We start from the raw sequence: 19,277 nt of genomic DNA, 5'->3' as shown, positions 1-19,277 counted from the left end.
TTATTCACATTATACACAATAAAATTTATCTTTTTATTTTGAATTGGTTTAATTATGTTTGCTTTATTTTATTAACTGACATAAATATATAAATAAAATTTAATGTATATATATAGCATTTTATATTTTATAATATTATAAATATAACCCTATGTTTTTATTATTTACACGTTTTTCTGACATTTCGTGTCTTTCATTTTAGAAAAATGTCGTTTTCTTGTGTCTATTTCGTATCGTCTCCGTTTTTGTTTCCGTGCTACATAGATGTCAGAATTTGTTTGGCCACATAATCTTAATTACACGGTTCTTTTCAATATTTTTAACACCGTTTATTAGAGGTGTTTAATTTGGTCTCTTTTAAAACGTGAAGGGTATTCTTTAGCCAAATTTCCCATGAGGGGCTAATCCAAACTCCAGGGTAAACATAAAGGGCATTATTTAAACCTTTTCCCTTTTATAAATTTATCCTTTCAGAATCTGCAACTGCCACTACTTTTCGCAGCGAAATTGTTTTGTATCGTCGTTTTCTCTATACGCATGTGTGCATTTTTTTTTGGAATTTTCTAGAATAATTATTTACCTTTCATCTCCTTTTTTTTTTGCTTTAACGTTCGCACCCGCACTATATTTAGCACAACAAGTCAATTAGTATATGCGATAGAATTTTTTTAATTATTATTTATTTTTTTATCATTAAATAATCCACATAGTTAACACAATTATTTACTTGTACGAATAATATGACGCAATGGTTATGTTATACAAATTTTTTCATGTAAAGTGATTGGGATGAAGGTTATTTTTCCTCTACAGTTAGCAAAAATAAATAAATAAAAAAGTTCAAACTTATACTAATATCTATATAAACTGTTATTTGTTATATCCAAATCTACTCTATATAAAAACATACGAATAAATAAAATACATTTAGTTTAATATTTTTTGAAAAACAAAATAATTTATTCAAAATACTAACATGAAGGTTATGTCGGGTGGTTAAATTAGATGTCATAGCAATAGATTCTGATATAACAAATTAGTTTGCAGGTTGTAGATTGATCAGTGAGAGTATTTTATTAGCGAAACACTTTTATATTATTAATAGATTAATAGATCAAAATGTTTCATGTCAGATCATCGAATTTAGTTTTTAAATATTTTTTTAATATAATTGTAAGTGTTTCGGATTCGATTTTATGCAATTTGATGAATTTAAAAAAAAAAAGTTGAACAACTAGGTAGGATTTGTTGTGGTTTTCATCCCACCAAAGATGCTCTGAATCATAAAAAAGTGATAGATAATTCAACTTTTCAAGTATGTACTTTAGCTAATGAATTAATCAGTCACCTTCTAGCTGGGTGTTGGATAGCTAAGGATTGTTGGAATCGATTTAGTTTTGCTCAAATTCTTAATGACGATGGTGATATAAAGGTTTGGTATTGCAATTTGCAGTCTGCCGCGATATTTATCCTGGCCTAAACAATACGCGTAGTAATGCTATCCGGAATGCCCCTCCGACTGGATGGATCAAAGCCAATGTCGATGCGGCTGTTTTTCCAATGGCAGTAAATGGAGCCATCAATTTATACAAACTCGAACAAGAAGGATTCATGGTTTTTTTCAAGCTAGAAAAGCAGAATCAGTTGCTATTAAGGAAGCACTAAGTTGGTTTGAAAGTTCATTTCAGATATTACTCAACCATTCAAGCATGGAATTGATATTATCATATATGAGTGTGTTATAGTTTGCCTAAGCAATTTTTTTATTTTATTTTTTTTATTTTATAAGACGATATGCAAACTTTGCTATGCATTTGTTAGCTCAAACAACCCATTCAATGACAAATTAATAGGAATGGTGCAATAATGTTTTCTCTATTTTCTACAACCGTAATTGCTTTGGACTTGATTTAATAAAATTGCTTGTTTCATAAAAAAAAAATCAACAAAACATATTGTAAACCCTAAACCAAACATTACAATTTTCATGAATTGTCATCATTGGGTCAAGAGATATGTATTGAAACCAAATATGTGTACAAATCAATACAACATAAAACAATAACAATAATGTTCTATACACTAAAAAATCTAATAATATAAATATAAAAAATTCAGAAATTTCAATTTTTTCCCATCCTCCCTTATAGTTAAAACAATATATATAATCCACTAGATGAAGAAAACTGTAACAAAATAAAGGATTAATCACAAAATAACAAAAAATTCTAGCATATTTAACATGAAATTAAATTTTAACAATTTAAAACACGAACTATCAATTTCTTATAATATATATCATCGAACAATTTTTTGATAAAAAATAATGGTGTAGACTATATATATATGTGTGTATATCATATAACTGTTTCATCTTCCACGTCAATATTTTTTATCAAAAAATTATTCGTTGTTTAAAATTCATAAAAAATTGACAGTTTGTGATTTACATTGCTAAAAACAAACATTTATGTTAAAATTGTAAAAAACACAAAAAATTATGATTTATTTTGGAATAATAAAAAAATAACAATAAAGATAAAAAAAAGAATAATTTTGAAGGTGGTGTTCTATTTGGTAGGATTGATGTTAGAAGTAGTAGCAACTTTGGCAACATCTAATGCAGAAGCTTCAGGTTTTTTCTTGGAATATAAAGTAAAATAACCAATAGTAGCAACAAAAATAAAACCTCCCATGGCCATTCTTATTGGACATTTTGGTAAACTCTTGCGTTGATGAAGCACCCCTGTTGGATGTTGAGCTGCTTGATCTGGACCTGCCATTTTCTCTCAGCTTTTGTTTTATTGAAGATGTTTTTATTATTTACTTTTTAGATGTGTATGTAAAGAAAGATTGTGAATTTTTAAGCATGGAGAAACAGTAATTTAAAATAAATAATATATATATATATATATATATATAAGGCTAGCAAGAGAAATAGGAGGTGAGTTTGAAAGTTTCAGAGTTGACTAGTTATAAGAGTTTTTCATCCACAAATGAAAATATCATTAACTCAATCATTGTAGCTTAATTGGTACTAGAGTTGTTTTCGGACATATAAAATTAATTTTATACTCCAAAAGTCAAAGATAAATTGACATTAACATTTTTATATTTTGATAAACTATCTTCGAGTTTGGCATTTTTAATGTTGACGGTCCGCGCAGCTAAAAGCTTGCTAGCCATGAGTTTAGGTGTATGAGGAACTCGAGAATTTCATGTTAATGCTTCAGAACTGTATTTTCACTCACATGCCATAGACAGGTGAAACATACAGCTAAATCAGGTTAAATAAACCACATTCTAATGCTACAGCCCATCTATTGCAAAAATGTGTATATTCTACATACAGTTTACTATCAAATTACAAGGAGGTGAAGAAAAATACCTCAAACAACCATATCGGCTTCGCTAACACTGGAGGGTATCCCAATATCCAACCGCATGGTTGATTTGTACTCTTCTGGCACAACTGCACCAGCTTGAATGCAGATCTCCACAACAGCAGGGGCTTGTCCGTAGAAGTTCCTGAGCTCCCGTTGCAATGGCTCATTTACATTAGGAACATGCCACACATATCTAGGTGGTATCAAGTCGTTAAGCACAGCCGCCTGCCAACCATGTTGCCCATTTCGCTGTTGGTGCTTGTGGGCCCCGCAGTTCTGCGCCTTGTGCCCGCTGGGTCCGACATGCACCTCCGGACAATATCCACAAACCCTCACAAAGTATATCCCCATTAGCCTCTTGGCTGTTTTCCTCATCTTCTCCCATGCTCGTATTGTTTCATCAGCAATGAATTTTACTTCTTCATCAGATGGAACTACTATTTCTGATTTGGGTATTTCCATTAGTAGCGGCTTTTCATACTCTGGAACAGGGTCCGGTAAATCGCTTTCATCCGCGTCCACAAATTCATGCTTACTGATGCGGATGATAGGCTTTCTTCTCCTCTTCGTGGGATATTCAGGAATATTGACACCAGCTTGGATGCAAAGCTCTAATACAGCGGGAATTCGAGGGATTGAAAACCTCTCCTCATGAGTAATACGCTTCTGTAGGCGGTCAAAGAGGTGGTAGGCTTCTATAGGCACAAGTACATCTTCAATAGCTGCCTTTATCCACTCATGATTGCCCTTGCGAAGGGTAGCATATTTACCTTTACATGACTTGAATGGATGTCCCAAAGGTCCCACATGGATTTCATTACACCACCTGCAAATGATAAACAGTAGCCGCTCTATGACTCTTAACTTTCATTTAAATTAGCAGGTTCAAGCCTCAATTTCGTGCCAAACAAATATTGCAAAGAAGTATCTCATAATAATGTGATCATTACAATACTAGGCAGATTTTGTTTCATTATGATGCTAGAATACGGTATAATAGCAAGAGGTGATCATAGGAAGTTCCACTTGAGCAAAATCATATAATGATAGGTTAAGATGAGATCATAATCCCGAGCCAAATAATAATGTTGAGCAAGACAGAGTGAAGGACGAAAATTACCCGCAAGCATGAACAGGAACCACTTCCAACAATTTTTTGAGATTGTTAATCAGTATAATCCTTGAATTGTACAAATCATAAGCAACTGGTACAAGACTCTTAATAACCATGCCATTCTTCGGAGGAGGGACTCGCCCTCTTGGTTGGCCTTTCTTGTTCTTGAGCCTCTCCTTGAGTCTCTGCCTAGCAGCTCGTCTTAATTCCACTATCGGTACAGGAAAAGGTTTCTTCTCCTTCCTTGAATAATAACGCGGAAAATCAGAATTTTGAGGTTGTTCACTTGCAATGACCAATGCATGTGGTTGCCAGAACTTTCTTCTCGAGATAATTACAGACTTCAGTTTGTGTTTAAGTTTGATGCTCTGCAAGCCGACAGATTGAGAATTAAAGAGCACAAGTAATTTAGAAAATGTATAACATATCACAAATTTCTGAAAAATTTTAATCAACATTCCCCAGCAACACCAATAAGCTCAAACTTAAATTAAGCTACTTTCATATTCAAATTGCAATATCCATTATCTTAACTTTAAAAGCGCCTAGCAAGAAGCATAATGGAACACAACAAACACTAACAAGATTCAACTTGTGCTTTCTTGCACTAAAAGACTGGGTAGCACGGACACTTCATTCAATCAATTCCCGTTTTAGAAACGTGTCGGAAACTTGGCCTTTCAACTACATTTTTTTACATATAAACCTTAAAATAACACCGTTCCGCAACATCCATGTCCAAGTATCCTGTTTTCCCGTGTCCGTATCAGTGCTACCTAGCTAAATGAATATATAAACCTTGACAACTTTCTTTTACCAGAACCAATCCATTAATAAGTTCAACTTCATTCACATGTGAAATTGTATTACCAAATTAACACATCAATTTAAAACTGAATTTAAAATAGTGTATCCACTTCTTCATTCTCCCATGAGTCATACTTGGATACGGAAATTCTCACATAATCCGATACTATTAATTACAATTTACAACAAAATTAAATGGAACTAAAAGATTAAGTACCTGGAAAAAATCAAGAGAGCTGAGAGCTGGGTAGAGATTAAATTGGAGAAATTGCGATTTGGGTGTGCATGAAACCATACAAGCTTCCATATTTGAATGTGAAACCGTCAATTTACTGCCCAACAAAGGCATAATGCACCCGGGGAGGGGAAGTAGTTATATAGCAAATTAGTAGTAAATTAATTATTTTTTAGAGAGAAAAAAAAATATGAGAGTTGAGTTCATTAGCCAGTATTCTGGGAAGATAGAATGAAGGCTAAAGTTGCATAAGGCCATCCAACTTTTTGGTAATGATAAAAAATATCCCTAAAGAATAATGTCAATTGACTCAATTTCCTTCTTTCTTTTTGGTTAAGAATGGGAATACAGGGCCATTTTAATGAGCCTGAACCCTTCTTCCAATCTAGCCTGCCTGCCCCACCATAATTTGGATTGGGCCTGCTTTTTAAGTTAGGCCCAGTAACCAATATTTGATGGAAAAATCACAAATCCAAAACAAAACTAGGAAATTTTACCCAACTATCGGAGGAAAAAAATACAAAAATAATAACACGGAAAATAATTTTTAAAATACCTAAAAGTATTTACAAGAATATTGAATTAAAAAAACTACCACAGAAGTTAGACGATGAAGATTTTTGATGATTTTTTTAATTCAAATAACATCATAATTAAAAATTAATGTTAATCTGATGAATCAGATGTTGAGTTTGGTAGATTTCATACTGTTGCGTTTATGTGATATGAATTTGAGATGGATTTATGTAATATATTTTAGATGCATCTAAATAGATATTATATTATTATATTCATGTCAAATAAAAAAAATCAAATGATTTTACTCGGAATTTATGAAAATTTGAGAGGATTCGGTTTTAAATTTAAATGAAATAATATTTGATCAAACTAGTCTAACTGGGTAATATACAATTCGCAATGAGAAAGGTGGGCAAGTTGGCGGCCAACAAATATGTGCCTTCCATGACATGAGAAATGTTTTTTGACACAACAACGTCGGACAACCTAATAGTTCAAAAAATAATTACAATAAGACACAAATATAAAAAAATCAAAAATACGAACTTGGGAAAAGAATTTTTACGGATGGCGCCAAGTGATAATCACTGAGTGACAATGGCGGTCTATAAGTTGGGTCTGATTTAAAAGAGATCAACAAACGTCCGGAAAATACCATAAGAAAATTTTATTTTTTTGTTTCGACGTTCAAGTTAATATAGAGAAGAGAACGGAGAAAGAAGAGAAAGAGATAATAAATGAGAAAAGAATGTACCTAGGGCTTTACTCTAAAAGAAATACAAGAGATCGGGTGATATGTAAGATTTTTCTTGTAAATCCTTATAGTGATGGTAAGTTGTATTTTTCTATTATAATTTGAAAAATGTGTCAGATGTGTGTTACATGAAAGATATTTGTTTGTTTAAAAATATTTGTGATCATCTACCTTTTTATTTAAACATTGTCCAAACTATTCCTAGCTCGTGTCAAAATATTTATTTTGGACCGGGTTATCTTTAATACGGATCTTAATTTTACAACGATCTCAGCTATTCTTTACTCCTGTTTTTATATTTTTTTTTATCGTGAGTTTATTTTTAGTTTAGTTATTGATATGGATTTAGTTTTTTTTTACGAAGATATGGATTTAGTTTATTTTAAAGGTTTAGTGTCAATTTTAATATTGTCATTTATATTAAATTATTTTTATTTAAATTCTTGTAAAATAATTATTATAAAATGTTAAATATATTTTATCTATATTTAAGCTAATATAGATTGAAAATAATATAAATGAATAAATTGTATTTTATTATATCAATTAACATCTTCAATTCAACTAATTTTATTATTAAGTGTATGATGTCAAATTGCTTTTTTTTTATTTAAATGATTTAAAGATGGAGTTAACGAGATAGTAAAATGAATGTATCTTAATAAAAAGGAAAATGTTATTCAACCCATCATTTTGTACCATCTTTTTTAACCCATTTCACGTGGCAGTATTTAATTTGTCCAATTCTCCTGCAAAAGTGAATATGTCAAAAAACAACTTTAAATGCATTCACTATTTAATTGTCACGTCAGACGGATTAAGTAAGGTGGGTTAATAAGAACTAAAAAGTGTTATATAGCATTACTTAAGAAAAAAAAGTAAACGGATTTACATTATAGCTTCATTTTTTTATAAAACTAAAGTAAAAGCCAAAGTTAATATGTGGTGGAGAGATGGAGAGTTTACGAGCATGGTGAGATATTTGTAGCAGTAGACTGTATGAAATGGTGCAGCGTGGTCCATAAATAAAAGTTCAATTTGTTGCTCATTTCCATAGTTAAGTAAGGTGTGGTCCAAAAAATTAAAGACGAAGAGACATCCATCAATATGTTTGTGGCTCTCCATCACTGCCTTAGCCACCACCACCGCCACCTACTTTCCCATGTTTTAGCTAACCTTTACATCTTTTGAATTCTAGCCAACTTTTTTATATTTTATATGTAATTATCTTTTTTTTAAGGGTTAATGTCATAAAAATTAATCAATTTTAGACGTTTTCTCATTTTAATCACGTAGTTTAAATTTTTTCATTTTCATACACGGACTATCACTTTTTCTCAAATTCATACACGGTGCAGAAGTGTCACTGCTCCATTGGTGTAATTCGCTGAGGTGGAGGTTATTTTAGACCAATGAATGAGTGTCACCTCAGCATCGTGCATGAATTTGAGAAAAAGTGGTAGTTCGTGCATGAAAATGAGAAAATTTAAACTGCGTGATTAAAATGAGAAAACATGTAAAGTTCGTGATTTTTTTTGACATTAACCCTTTTTTTAATATATATACTTTTTATATGTAATTGGAGAGGAAGAGCGTGTGCAAGGATTTGAACTCACAACCTTGATAATTTACTGTCCAGCACTTATAGTGTTTGATATACAACTCGTTTGTCTTAATATATGTTATTTGGTCCAAGCAATTGCCAGGGGCATAGCATTTTACCAGTTTCGTGAAAATAAATGCTTTGTTACAAATTTATATTTTTTTTTAAGTTTTATCTGAATAATACTTAAATTTATAAATTCAAATTCGGTGTAACTCAGATTCTTTAAATACTAAATCTAATGCACATATATTTTAAAATTCAAATAATATAATTTTTTAAGCCCTGTATGTGGGATTAGTAGAGAAATTGAGAGAGTTAGCTAAAAGAGTAAATTTATACTATCGTTTATAATTTTAAATAATTAGAATATGTATAGGTATAGGTATATTTGGAGGAAATTAGTTAGACTATATTTCAAGTAGACAGGGTCCAACATTATCTTTGACACCCATCAATTGGTTAAAAAAAAGGTTTGGCCCACATATTCATCACGTTTTTGGATTGGTATTTTTTTTGTAAAGTAAGGAAGGAGGATACATTAGAATAGTGGCACAACATTTTATGTGGAATGGTAGTAATAAAAGGTTATGGTTTTGGTTAGATTTTAGTCACATATACCAACACTACCACAACTTTGGGGATAAGGAATTTTTGGTATTCATACGAGTCATGCCCTCTAAATGAGATGCCCACAACGAAATCATCACAATCTAATCTAATCTTGTGTATACATTAATGTGGTATGTTCATCTAAGTTTGGAAGTTCCAATTATCTTTGAATATCAATGATGAAGTGGGGTGCAACAAGCTCCTATCTAATTCACATGTAAGATGGGAATTTACGCCATGCCTATGTATTTAGGATGCGTAAAATCGAATCAAATCGAATAATTAAATAAACAGATAAAATCAGTTCAGTTTGATTTGATAATATGAAAAAATAGTTTTTTTTATTTGATTTGATTTTAAAAGTAGAGGAAAAGTTAAATTTTGATATAAACCGAACTGAAAAAACTAAATAAATTTTTTAAAATAAATTGATTATTTTATGGTAGTTTAACATTGATTAAGTAATTAAAAAGGAATTTGCTATTTATAAAAAGAAACATATGTATGTTTGTTTTCACGAGAAATCTATATAAAAACTAAACAAGAAAAAAAAACAATCAACAACATAAATGAGATGTGATTCGATCAATGGAATTTACGTTTACGAGCAAAGAGAGTTTGATTCTATCATGGAAAAGGTAGAGTTATAATGACATAATATTTATGCTAAAGCTCTTAATAACACACTTCACCCGTTCTCAAACTGATTTAAACCTTAAAAATGTTTATACTAGGAATTATAGTCAAACCCGCTTCTTAGAACTGACTAAGGGAACACTTATCTATCTAATAGCCCGTTTGAAAGTCGGCCCTTTTTGGGTCACCCAGCAGTAGAGATAATCATCTTTTCTCAACAATTTTCATCTCGACAAACATATTCAATGTAATCGAGTCTTGAAATCTTTTCAACAATCGCATAGGCCACGTAGTACATCAAAAATAAATTCTCCATTTTAACTTGTAATTTTTTCAAATAATTAATAACAGATCTATAAATGTTCCATTCCCTTATTTTTTTTTGCTACAGGGTACATGAGGTTTCCTGAACGGGTTTCAACTATGAGACGACACCTTAAAGCCTTCCACATTCAGACTAATCCCCACTCGAGCCGTGTAGGTCTCTCGCGGGAGGCAAACTCTGATCCCAAATTTTAAACGGCTGCATACTCTGATCCATTCCCTTTAGGGCCTCATGGAATGCAAGTATTTATTAAGTTCAAAATGTTTAAAACTTTTTAATAGGCGACGATTTTGTCAGCATATTTGATGTATTAACTAATGGGGATATCTTCTATATAAGAAATTGTTGAGTGCCTTGTCAAAGAAATTGCTAAACCAGCTAGAGATGCAGTCTCTGAGGTATTGTGTGAAACCTTATAAAACTAATTCAAATTCACTGTTTGTACAAAACTTTTTAAAATAAAGTGAAGACATATAAAACTTTTAAAAACTTTGTAAATAAATTTAAAACTAAATCGCAATTAACTCTTATGAATTTGAAACGAATTAAAATCGTATGAAATCTAATGAAACTAATTGGAATTAACTTCTATGTATCTTAATGAGACATTGTAGAAATAAGTGCGAAACTTATGAACATATGAAACCATTTGAGATTTAACTTCTAATAACTAAATAAAATTTTAAAAAAGCATTTAGATTGTATGTAATTAAATTATGTATATACAAACAAATATCAAATAAAAAAATATAAACAAATCAGTTTACGACGTTTACTGTTAGCACCAAGAAGAAATATCACACCACATATTAATTCATAAGCAACCAATAACAAAATTGGAAGTCTAACCTAATAAATCTAAAATCAAACCATAAAATTGAAAATAAATTGTAAATTTTAATATGTAAATTTTTTTAAAAAAATGCACAAAAAGAGAAAAAAAAAATTGATGTCGCGTCATCATCTTGAATGTATCTTCTTCAGTAATAGAATTAAAAGTGACAAAAATAGCATATACAATATTTAAATATAAAAAGATGTGTGGCTTTAGCAAAAAAGAAGAAAAGATAGAATATGAGAATTGAAAAGAAACAGAAAAAGAGAGAGAAAAAACAGACTTTGAAATAAATAAAAATAAACAAATTAAAAAGATAAAAATAAATGAGGATGCAGGAGTTGAATAATTATCTTTTGTGATAAACATGATCAAATTATTAATTTTTTTAAAAAGATAATAAGAAAATGATAGAGAAAATAATCGAACTATAGCCTTCTCATTTTTTATTTCTTTCAATTATTATTTTTTTTATTAAAAAAAAAAAACATCCCACAGTATTAGTATTATATTTTTCATTTTATTTATCTATATTTTTTTGTTTTTGAGAAACAATAAAATATTTGGACAACAATGGATGGAGAATTATCCACTTGTAATGCCAATACGTACAAGTAAGTCATGTCATTTTGAACTTGTTTTTTTTCTCGAAATATGACAATAATAAAATAAAACAAGAAGAGTGTAAAACGACAAAGCAAATAACAATGAAACGCAAAGCTAACATGGCACGTTTAGAACCACCAACTAACAAACTTTCTTACAATCCAAACAATGGCTCACCTTCTCCTTATATAAACTCACACCACACACTCCCTTTTACTACTTCACCACTACCGATCTGCTCCTTCACCATTTTTGTTCTTTAAACTCGTCCATCCTCTACTTAAAACATGGCTGGGACTGGAGTTTTTGCCGAGATTTTTGATGGAGAAGTGTATAAATATTATTCTGATGGAGAATGGAACTACTCAGCTTCTAAAAAAACTGTTGCCATTATCAATCCTACCACCAGAAAAACTCACTACAAGGTTCAAGGTATATCTTTAATATGTTGCATGGAATTTTTCTGAATTTTACGTTTTGGAATTTCGAGGTAATTGATCCTGGAGGTACATTATCTTTCTCTTTTTTTTTTGCAATTTCGTCATTAAACTTTAAGTCGTTTCAGTTTAGTTAATTTATAATTTTATCTTTAAGAGGTTTTCGTCCAAAAATGCATATATAATAGCCGGATTTTACTTTCTTTTACTTAAAAACTTGTCTTGTATGTATAATTTAACCTAAAAACTCTTATCTAAAAAAATTCATAAATGACGGATTATTAAGAAAAATCTAATAAAATTCAGTTGTCATATATGCATTTTAGCTAAAAAAATCTAATTTAAAATAAAATCAAAATTTAAAAATCAAAATAAAAGAAATTAAAGTTTAGTCATAAAAAATGCAAAACATTTAATAATTTAGATACCTTCATAATCAATTTCTGCATTATTTTTTTCCGGTTATTGTGGGAGTTCTTTACAAATTCTTATGTTTACAAGTTCTTTTTGTAAAAAAAAAAAAGTATAATATGGTGACTGTGGTTTTGTTAGCTTGCTCTCAAGAAGAGGTAAACAAGGTGATGGAATTAGCAAAAAGTGCACAAAAAAGTTGGGCGAGAACTCCTCTTTGGAAAAGAGCAGAGCTGCTTCACAAGGCAGCAGCTATTCTGAAGGAGCATAAGGCTCCAATTGCTGAGTGCCTTGTCAAAGAAATTGCTAAACCAGCTAAAGATGCAGTCTCTGAGGTACTATGTTTCCCACATTTTCTTTTATATTTCCTAATCAAATCCGAACCAAAATGATCGGTATTAGCGGTGGAGCTAGCCGCTCAGAGAGGGAGTTGCGCGCCTGCCATGATTAGAGTTGATTTAGAATTTCCTCGGTTATAGTTTGCCATAGGTGTGGGCAAAAAAACCGGTCAAACCGATTAACCGAACCGAAACCAAAAAATCGAACCGGAAAATGTTATTAACCGATCCAACGGTTTAGGTTTTGGATTTCTAAAAACCGTGGTTAACCGGTTAACCGGTTTATATATATATTCATATATTTTTAATAATTAATAAGATATATTTTATGATCTATAAAATAATATGGATTTTATAATATACATGATGGATACCGAATCCTATTGAAAGTATAATGGAGCCGAGTTACAGGAGATCCACTCTCAGGTGATACCGGACTCCCCCTGAAGATCCGAAGATATGAAGGAAATGCCGAATCTCTTTAGATTCAGCGACATAAAGACCGAATCCCACGTGATCCGCCGAGAGCGCATCAAGTCCGGGATTCGGATAAACGACTAAATATGGAAATATTGTCCTATTTGGACACAAACACTACATATGGAAGGATAAGCTCTACTTTAGGAAGATACGACTATTTAGGAAGACGTTCCTAAATAGGACTCTTATCAGATTAAGGTAGATCACGACAAATCAGGAGAATCCCTACGATATTGCCGAATCCCTATAAAGTAGGATTCACTTGCCTAATACAACTCTACTAGGTATATTCGACTACTATAAAAGGAGCACGAGGTATGCCTAGAATCACAATTACATTCATATACTAAAAACGCTGCTCAAAGCTCTAGACTGACTTTAGCATCGGAGAGTTAATCGGACAACCACCGTCCGGTTAGCTTCTACCCTGTTTTGCAGGTTCACTCACCGGTTCAGAAGGCAGACTCCATCAATACACAATAAAATCTAAATATAAAAATATATTGACAAATATTTTATTTAGGAATATTTATATATTTTAAGAGAATTTATATATAAAAATATTTTAAAAGAAAAATGTTTTTCTTATTAAAATATTTACTTAACAGAAATAGTAATATTTAAGTCTATAAATAGTAGAAAGTGGACGTGAACAACACCACAAACAATTCAAAAAATACAAACCTAACTTTAATATTACTCATAAATTATTTGTAAATAATAATAGTTTTAAATATTTGCATTGACTCAACTATTCATTCATAAGATAGTTTAGATTTATATTTTTAATATAATTTGAATTTATATAGTTTTTTTTTGTTTGCTAAAAAATCAAATAGAATTAAAAAATTTATCTTTTTTTAATGGTTATATGGTTAAAAACCGCAAAACCGAACCATTTTTTATGGTTAACTAATTTACCGGTTAACCATTTAAAATTTTAGGTTTAGGTTTTTAATGTTAAAAACCGTATTACAATAGACCGGTTTACAAATTACCCTCATGGACCGGTTAACCGGTCCATGCCCACCCCTAGTTTGCCACCCCAATTACATTTTCTAGCTATGCCACTGATCGGTTCGGTTTATTTATATAATTTTTTTAAAAAATATCAGTTCATTGCATTTTAAATTTTAATTAAAAAAAGTACTTTTTATAGTAATATAATTTTTCATGTGTTTAAATGCTAAAATGTATGTTTCAGAAAAAATGCTAAAATATATATAATCATTAAAAATAATCCAATATTTAATTTCTTAATTTACTATTTTTAAGTTTATAATTTTTTATTTTTTATTTTGAAATATTAATACTATTTTATATTTCGATAAAATTAAAAACCAAACCTAACCGAACTGAATTGAACTGCCGAATGCGCTTTCTCAGCTAGTTTCATTGTGTTATTAGTGTATTTTTCTTGAATTTTGCATAATCATGAGAGGAAATACAAATAGTTGTTGAAATGTTGTGATTTGTTGTAGGTTGTGAGATCGGGAGATCTAATTTCCTACACAGCTGAAGAGGGAGTGAGGATTCTTGGAGAAGGCAAATTCTTGGTTTCTGATAGTTTTCCTGGAAATGACAGAACAAAGTATTGTCTCACTTCTAAGGTATAACAGCACTATTTACATTTACTTATTTGAGTCTTTTTTGTTATGGTCAGTTTTAAAATTGATGAGTTATGGGGATGATGATGAAAAATGAATGGATGAACAAAACAAAAAAGATTAATGTCCATTGTATTCATAAGGTAGATAGTGCCAAATTAATTGGTTAATGATGTAAGCCTTACAATTTCCACACTTGCTAAAATAAACAAATCTAACAAATTTTGCACCTAAATTTACTCCATATATGACCCTCATCATTACGGGTGTGCTCTCCGTTTGTCCTTAATCGAAAAGTTTATTTATTTTTTAATTCAAATCAAATTAATTTTTTAAAAATTAGAAAGATTTAAACTAAATTGAACCAAACTAGTCGATTGGGTTGATTTTTCCGATTTGACCATATCTCTTCAGCTGGTATTCAAACTTAATTGAATTTTTTCATGTCCAAAATTAAACAATCAAACTATACTGAATTTGACAATTCGACGTGAATTGATTTCCATACATCTATAAAATGTTATTAGACTGGTTCATAGTCAACTCAGATCAATCCAAGGTGGACTAATTTCAACAAATATTTTCTATGGAACAATTTGAATTTTATAATGTAAAATTTCTGACCGAACTATATAAATCCAGTTATTAAGTAAAATTTAAATAATACTAATAAAAATCCTTTCAAATTGAGCTGGATTTGAACTTACCTTAAAAACTTACAAGACCAATTAGTTTTAGTTCTAATCCATCCAACTTCGGCTCATGAATATGTATATATATAGGATATGAAAGTTGCAAGATGTAGTGCAAAATTAGTATAATAAGACTAACCTAAAATGGTAATCATCAAATGAGTAATGCTTAACCATCCTCTTTAATTCATCTTTTTTAATCCACCTGATATGAATTAAAAGTTGGTTTTGAAATATACATTTCTGAAAGGGATTGGACGAATGAAATACTATTACAGTAGGGACATTTAAGGTGATACAAAATGGTGAATTAAATAGCATCTTCTTTATCAAATTAATTATGATTGAATTAAAAATTCAGGTACCCCTTGGAGTGGTGTTAGCCATTCCACCCTTTAACTATCCAGTCAATCTTGCTGTTTCAAAAATTGGTCCTGCATTGATTGCTGGAAACTCCATTGTCCTCAAGCCTCCAACTCAGGTAACTTATTTACAGGATAAATGATTCACAGAGCCACTAAACTTTTAAATTAATTCATTTTAGTCATTAAAAATTTAATTTGTTTCATTTTAGTGACCGGAATTTAACATATTCTGAATTAAATGATTAAGTTATTTTAATTATAGGGTGCTGTATCTTGCCTGCATATGGTACACTGCTTTCACTTGGCTGGTTTCCCCAAAGGATTAATCAGCTGTGTGACTGGTAAAGGCTCTGAGATCGGTGACTTCCTTACTATGCATCCTGGTGTTAACTGTATTAGGTAATTACATTTCTTTATTTCTTCATCCTTTTCTTATTAAGGAGTATCCTTGTTCTACATTGAACCTAACGAAATGCTTAAGCGTCAGAAATTAGTACATCAAAATTATATTTTGAAATATTTAATTATCTTTTTGTTTTCATTTCGGGAACATTTCTAAAGCACGGAAACGCCTGGTGGCCATGTTTCATCCGTTCCGGTTGTTTCGGAAACGGAAATGCTGGGAGATCGACACAAAACATGTTGGGGCGCTTCTGCAATTTTAAAAAAATGGATATTTGTTTCTAATTCAGAAATGAATTTCCTTTACACAGTGAGATTTTAAATATAATATATCATTACATAGGCAACAGTCTTAATATGAATTTAATAGCATAATTTTGTCCATTTCAAATTAAAAAATTAAATCTCCCTTCTTAAATTTTTTATTTTACCTTTTTAAAATAGCTATAAAATGTTTAGTAGTACTACTTTATATTTTTCCCACCTTATGAAAAATTTATAAATCTGCCACTAATTTTTTCGATCATTCTTTCCTTCTCGAGCACTATTCTTCTCATCTACATTTTTCAATATTCGCAAATTTTTCTGCATTTCGTATCCTTTATTATCGAAAATACCATTTTTTGGTGTCAGTTTTATTTTGTTTCCGTTTCTATTTCCGTATCACTTAGTTTAATATTGTCAACTAGAATGTAAACTTCAATTATTACATTTTGCTCAGTTTCACCGGTGGAGACACAGGCATCTCAATATCAAAAAAAGCTGGCATGATCCCACTTCAAATGGAGCTCGGAGGGAAAGACGCCTGCATCGTCCTGGACGATGCAGATCTCGACTTGGTAGCATCAAACATTATAAAAGGAGGATTTTCATACAGTGGACAAAGATGCACTGCAGTCAAAGTTGTTTTAGTAATCGACTCAGTTGCTGATGCTCTAGTAGAGAAAGTCAATAGTAAAGTCGCAAAATTAAGAGTCGGACCGCCGGAAGACGACTGCGATATTACTCCGGTAGTTACGGAATCATCTGCCAATTTCATTGAAGGGCTTGTTAAAGATGCTAAAGAGAAAGGAGCTACATTTTGTCAAGAGTATAAGAGAGAAGGCAATCTTATTTGGCCTTTGTTGTTGGATAATGTTAGACCGGATATGAGGATTGCTTGGGAAGAACCGTTCGGTCCGGTTCTTCCGGTTATCAGAATCAATTCTGTTGAAGAAGGAATTCACCATTGCAATGCTAGCAATTTTGGACTTCAGGTATGTTAAATTATGCTTATTCAGATTTACCCCTTTCTCAATCCTCTAGGCCTTATTTTATTGGGAGAGTGTTGTGTCGTCCGTCTTATCTCTGGAGTTTGAATTAGGGGACCGAATGAAACTGATACATTTAATTTGGTTCGGGTTAAAAAATGATTTTTTGGTCCGGTCCATTTTAAAAGTTAAAAAATGGTTGAATTAAGTTTTGGTGCAAAATCAATAAAAAAAAGTGAACTCATTTAAAAGAATCACCAAATTAACTAGTTTGTATATTTAAGCTCTGTTTGGTTTGTATTTAAAAGGGAAAACATTTGATTTGATTCGAATCTGTTCGATTTGAATTAAGAGCGCAAATGAGCTGAGCCGAATCCGAATTAGGTCAAGCTGGAGTGTGTTGCTCGAATGATCATTATGCCAAAAATAGAAAGTCACCTTATAAATTTAAATGTAAATAAAATAATTATTCTTTTATTACTTATTTAATATCGAATCGAATTAAACTAAATTAAATGTAATAAAATAAAAGGAATGTATATTTTTTAATATAATTTTAGGTATATATTAATTTTGATTTCAGATAAAATTTAAATCGAATCTATTATTATTTATTCATTTTTACTAAAAATAATAAAATAATTTCATAAATTATATTATTTAAAATTATAGAATCCATTAGGCCAAAAAATAGGCACCCTCTTTCTCCAAGTTTGATTCTAATACATTATAATGGAACAACAGGGCTGTGTATTCACAAGAGACATCAACAAAGCTATAATGATTAGTGATGCAATGGAAACCGGCACAGTTCAGATCAACTCTGCACCGGCTCGCGGGCCGGATCATTTTCCTTTCCAGGTCGGTCATTCATACTTTTAACTAAAAATATGATTTCGATTTCGATTTCAATATGAGATTTTAGACAAATCGTTGTAATTAGAAGTAAGTGAATGATTTGTTGATGACAGGGTTTGAAAGATAGTGGGATTGGATCACAAGGCATTACCAACAGCATTAACATGATGGTTAAGGTGAAGAGCACTGTTATTAACTTACCAAGCCCTTCTTACACCATGGGTTAGTACTTAGTACTTAGTATTATCCATTTATTAGACACTCAATAATCACAAGTGTTATTTGTAGCTAATTAGTATGCTTTTCGGACCAAATTTGTCTTCAGACTTGTACTTGTGTGCTGTTTTCATTAAATATCAAATAGCTAAGAGTACATTTGTGAACTAATGGTCTTATATACATCAAGTGTGGGACATCTTACCTGGCTGGAATTCTTATCTACAATGGGTCTATAACGGACCTCTCTTGCAACAACTCCGCTTTTCTTGAAATGTGGAGTTCACTCGTCTCAGAGCGGTGCATTATAAAAAGATCTTACTTGATCTCTTCTGGCAATATTGAAATTTTTACATTTTGCCTCCAAAAAATTACTTAAAATTGCTAAAATTTCATTAAGGTGAGGCAATATAATTTGTCAGGATTCTAACAATATTGAGGACTTCGCTAATTAGAGTTTTTTTGTTATAATGGAAAAGAAATCGAATTTTGGACTTGAATTATAATGTTCCTACCACTGGACTATATTCAATTACTTATTAGACTTGATATATAGTCTGTCTAATAGGAAGAATACTAGCGTTAGATGGCGAGTTATGAATTCAATTTTTGCCAGTTCCTACGATCTAAATAAATAAATAACATGTGGGTGACTATGAATCAATTGATTTATGAAATGATTGTTAAAGAGTTTAAAATTACTCTTGGTTGGAGGAACTTTTAAATCCTTATTTTATGAGTTGACATTTGTCTTCAGGTTTCTCTTTAAAAAGTAAAATCTGAAGAGCA

The 19,277-nt window shown here is 30.9% G+C and overlaps 2 protein-coding genes across 3 annotated transcripts; one reads left to right on the top strand and one right to left on the bottom strand.

The window, feature by feature from the left end:
- Window positions 1–2,479: 2,479 nt before the first annotated feature.
- On the bottom strand, window positions 2,480–5,764 carry LOC126665693 (APO protein 2, chloroplastic). Of its 2 annotated transcripts, XM_050358571.2 has the most exons (4): window positions 5,525–5,764; window positions 4,507–4,868; window positions 3,389–4,212; window positions 2,480–2,776 (listed from the first exon to the last, which is right to left on the bottom strand). In XM_050358571.2, exons 1-3 carry the CDS (start codon window positions 5,654–5,656, stop codon window positions 3,390–3,392), a joined length of 1,317 nt encoding a protein of 438 aa, XP_050214528.1. In that variant the 5' UTR covers window positions 5,657–5,764; the 3' UTR covers window positions 2,480–2,776; window position 3,389. The 2 variants fall into 2 exon arrangements, with proteins under 2 accessions (XP_050214528.1, XP_050214527.1); XM_050358570.2 differs by lacking the exon at window positions 2,480–2,776 and having other exon boundaries at window positions 3,198–4,212.
- A 5,860-nt stretch (window positions 5,765–11,624) lies between these two features.
- LOC126664768 (NADP-dependent glyceraldehyde-3-phosphate dehydrogenase) lies at window positions 11,625–18,703 on the top strand. The gene is made up of 8 exons (XM_050357312.2): window positions 11,625–11,864; window positions 12,422–12,615; window positions 14,580–14,708; window positions 15,759–15,878; window positions 16,025–16,161; window positions 16,886–17,420; window positions 18,159–18,275; window positions 18,386–18,703. Exons 1-8 carry the CDS (start codon window positions 11,720–11,722, stop codon window positions 18,497–18,499), a joined length of 1,491 nt encoding a protein of 496 aa, XP_050213269.1. The 5' UTR covers window positions 11,625–11,719; the 3' UTR covers window positions 18,500–18,703.
- Window positions 18,704–19,277: the final 574 nt, after the last annotated feature.

The sequence above is a fragment of the Mercurialis annua genome, linkage group LG1-X, assembly GCF_937616625.2.
Source record: "Mercurialis annua linkage group LG1-X, ddMerAnnu1.2, whole genome shotgun sequence".
NCBI lineage: Eukaryota > Viridiplantae > Streptophyta > Magnoliopsida > Malpighiales > Euphorbiaceae > Mercurialis > Mercurialis annua.
This window is presented reverse-complemented; position numbering and strand designations above follow the sequence as displayed.

Coding starts and splice junctions, on each gene's coding strand:
- LOC126665693 (XM_050358571.2), bottom strand. CDS start 5,656: ATGCCTTTGTTGGGCAGTAAATTGACGGTTTCACATTCAAATATGGAA. Junction 4,869..5,524: donor GCTCTCTTGATTTTTTCCAG/GTACTTAATCTT, acceptor GTCGGCTTGCAG/AGCATCAAACTTAAACACAA. Junction 4,213..4,506: donor GTTCCTGTTCATGCTTGCGG/GTAATTTTCGTC, acceptor TATCATTTGCAG/GTGGTGTAATGAAATCCATG.
- LOC126664768 (XM_050357312.2), top strand. CDS start 11,720: ATGGCTGGGACTGGAGTTTTTGCCGAGATTTTTGATGGAGAAGTGTAT. Junction 15,879..16,024: donor TCCTCAAGCCTCCAACTCAG/GTAACTTATTTA, acceptor TTTTAATTATAG/GGTGCTGTATCTTGCCTGCA. Junction 17,421..18,158: donor CTAGCAATTTTGGACTTCAG/GTATGTTAAATT, acceptor ATGGAACAACAG/GGCTGTGTATTCACAAGAGA.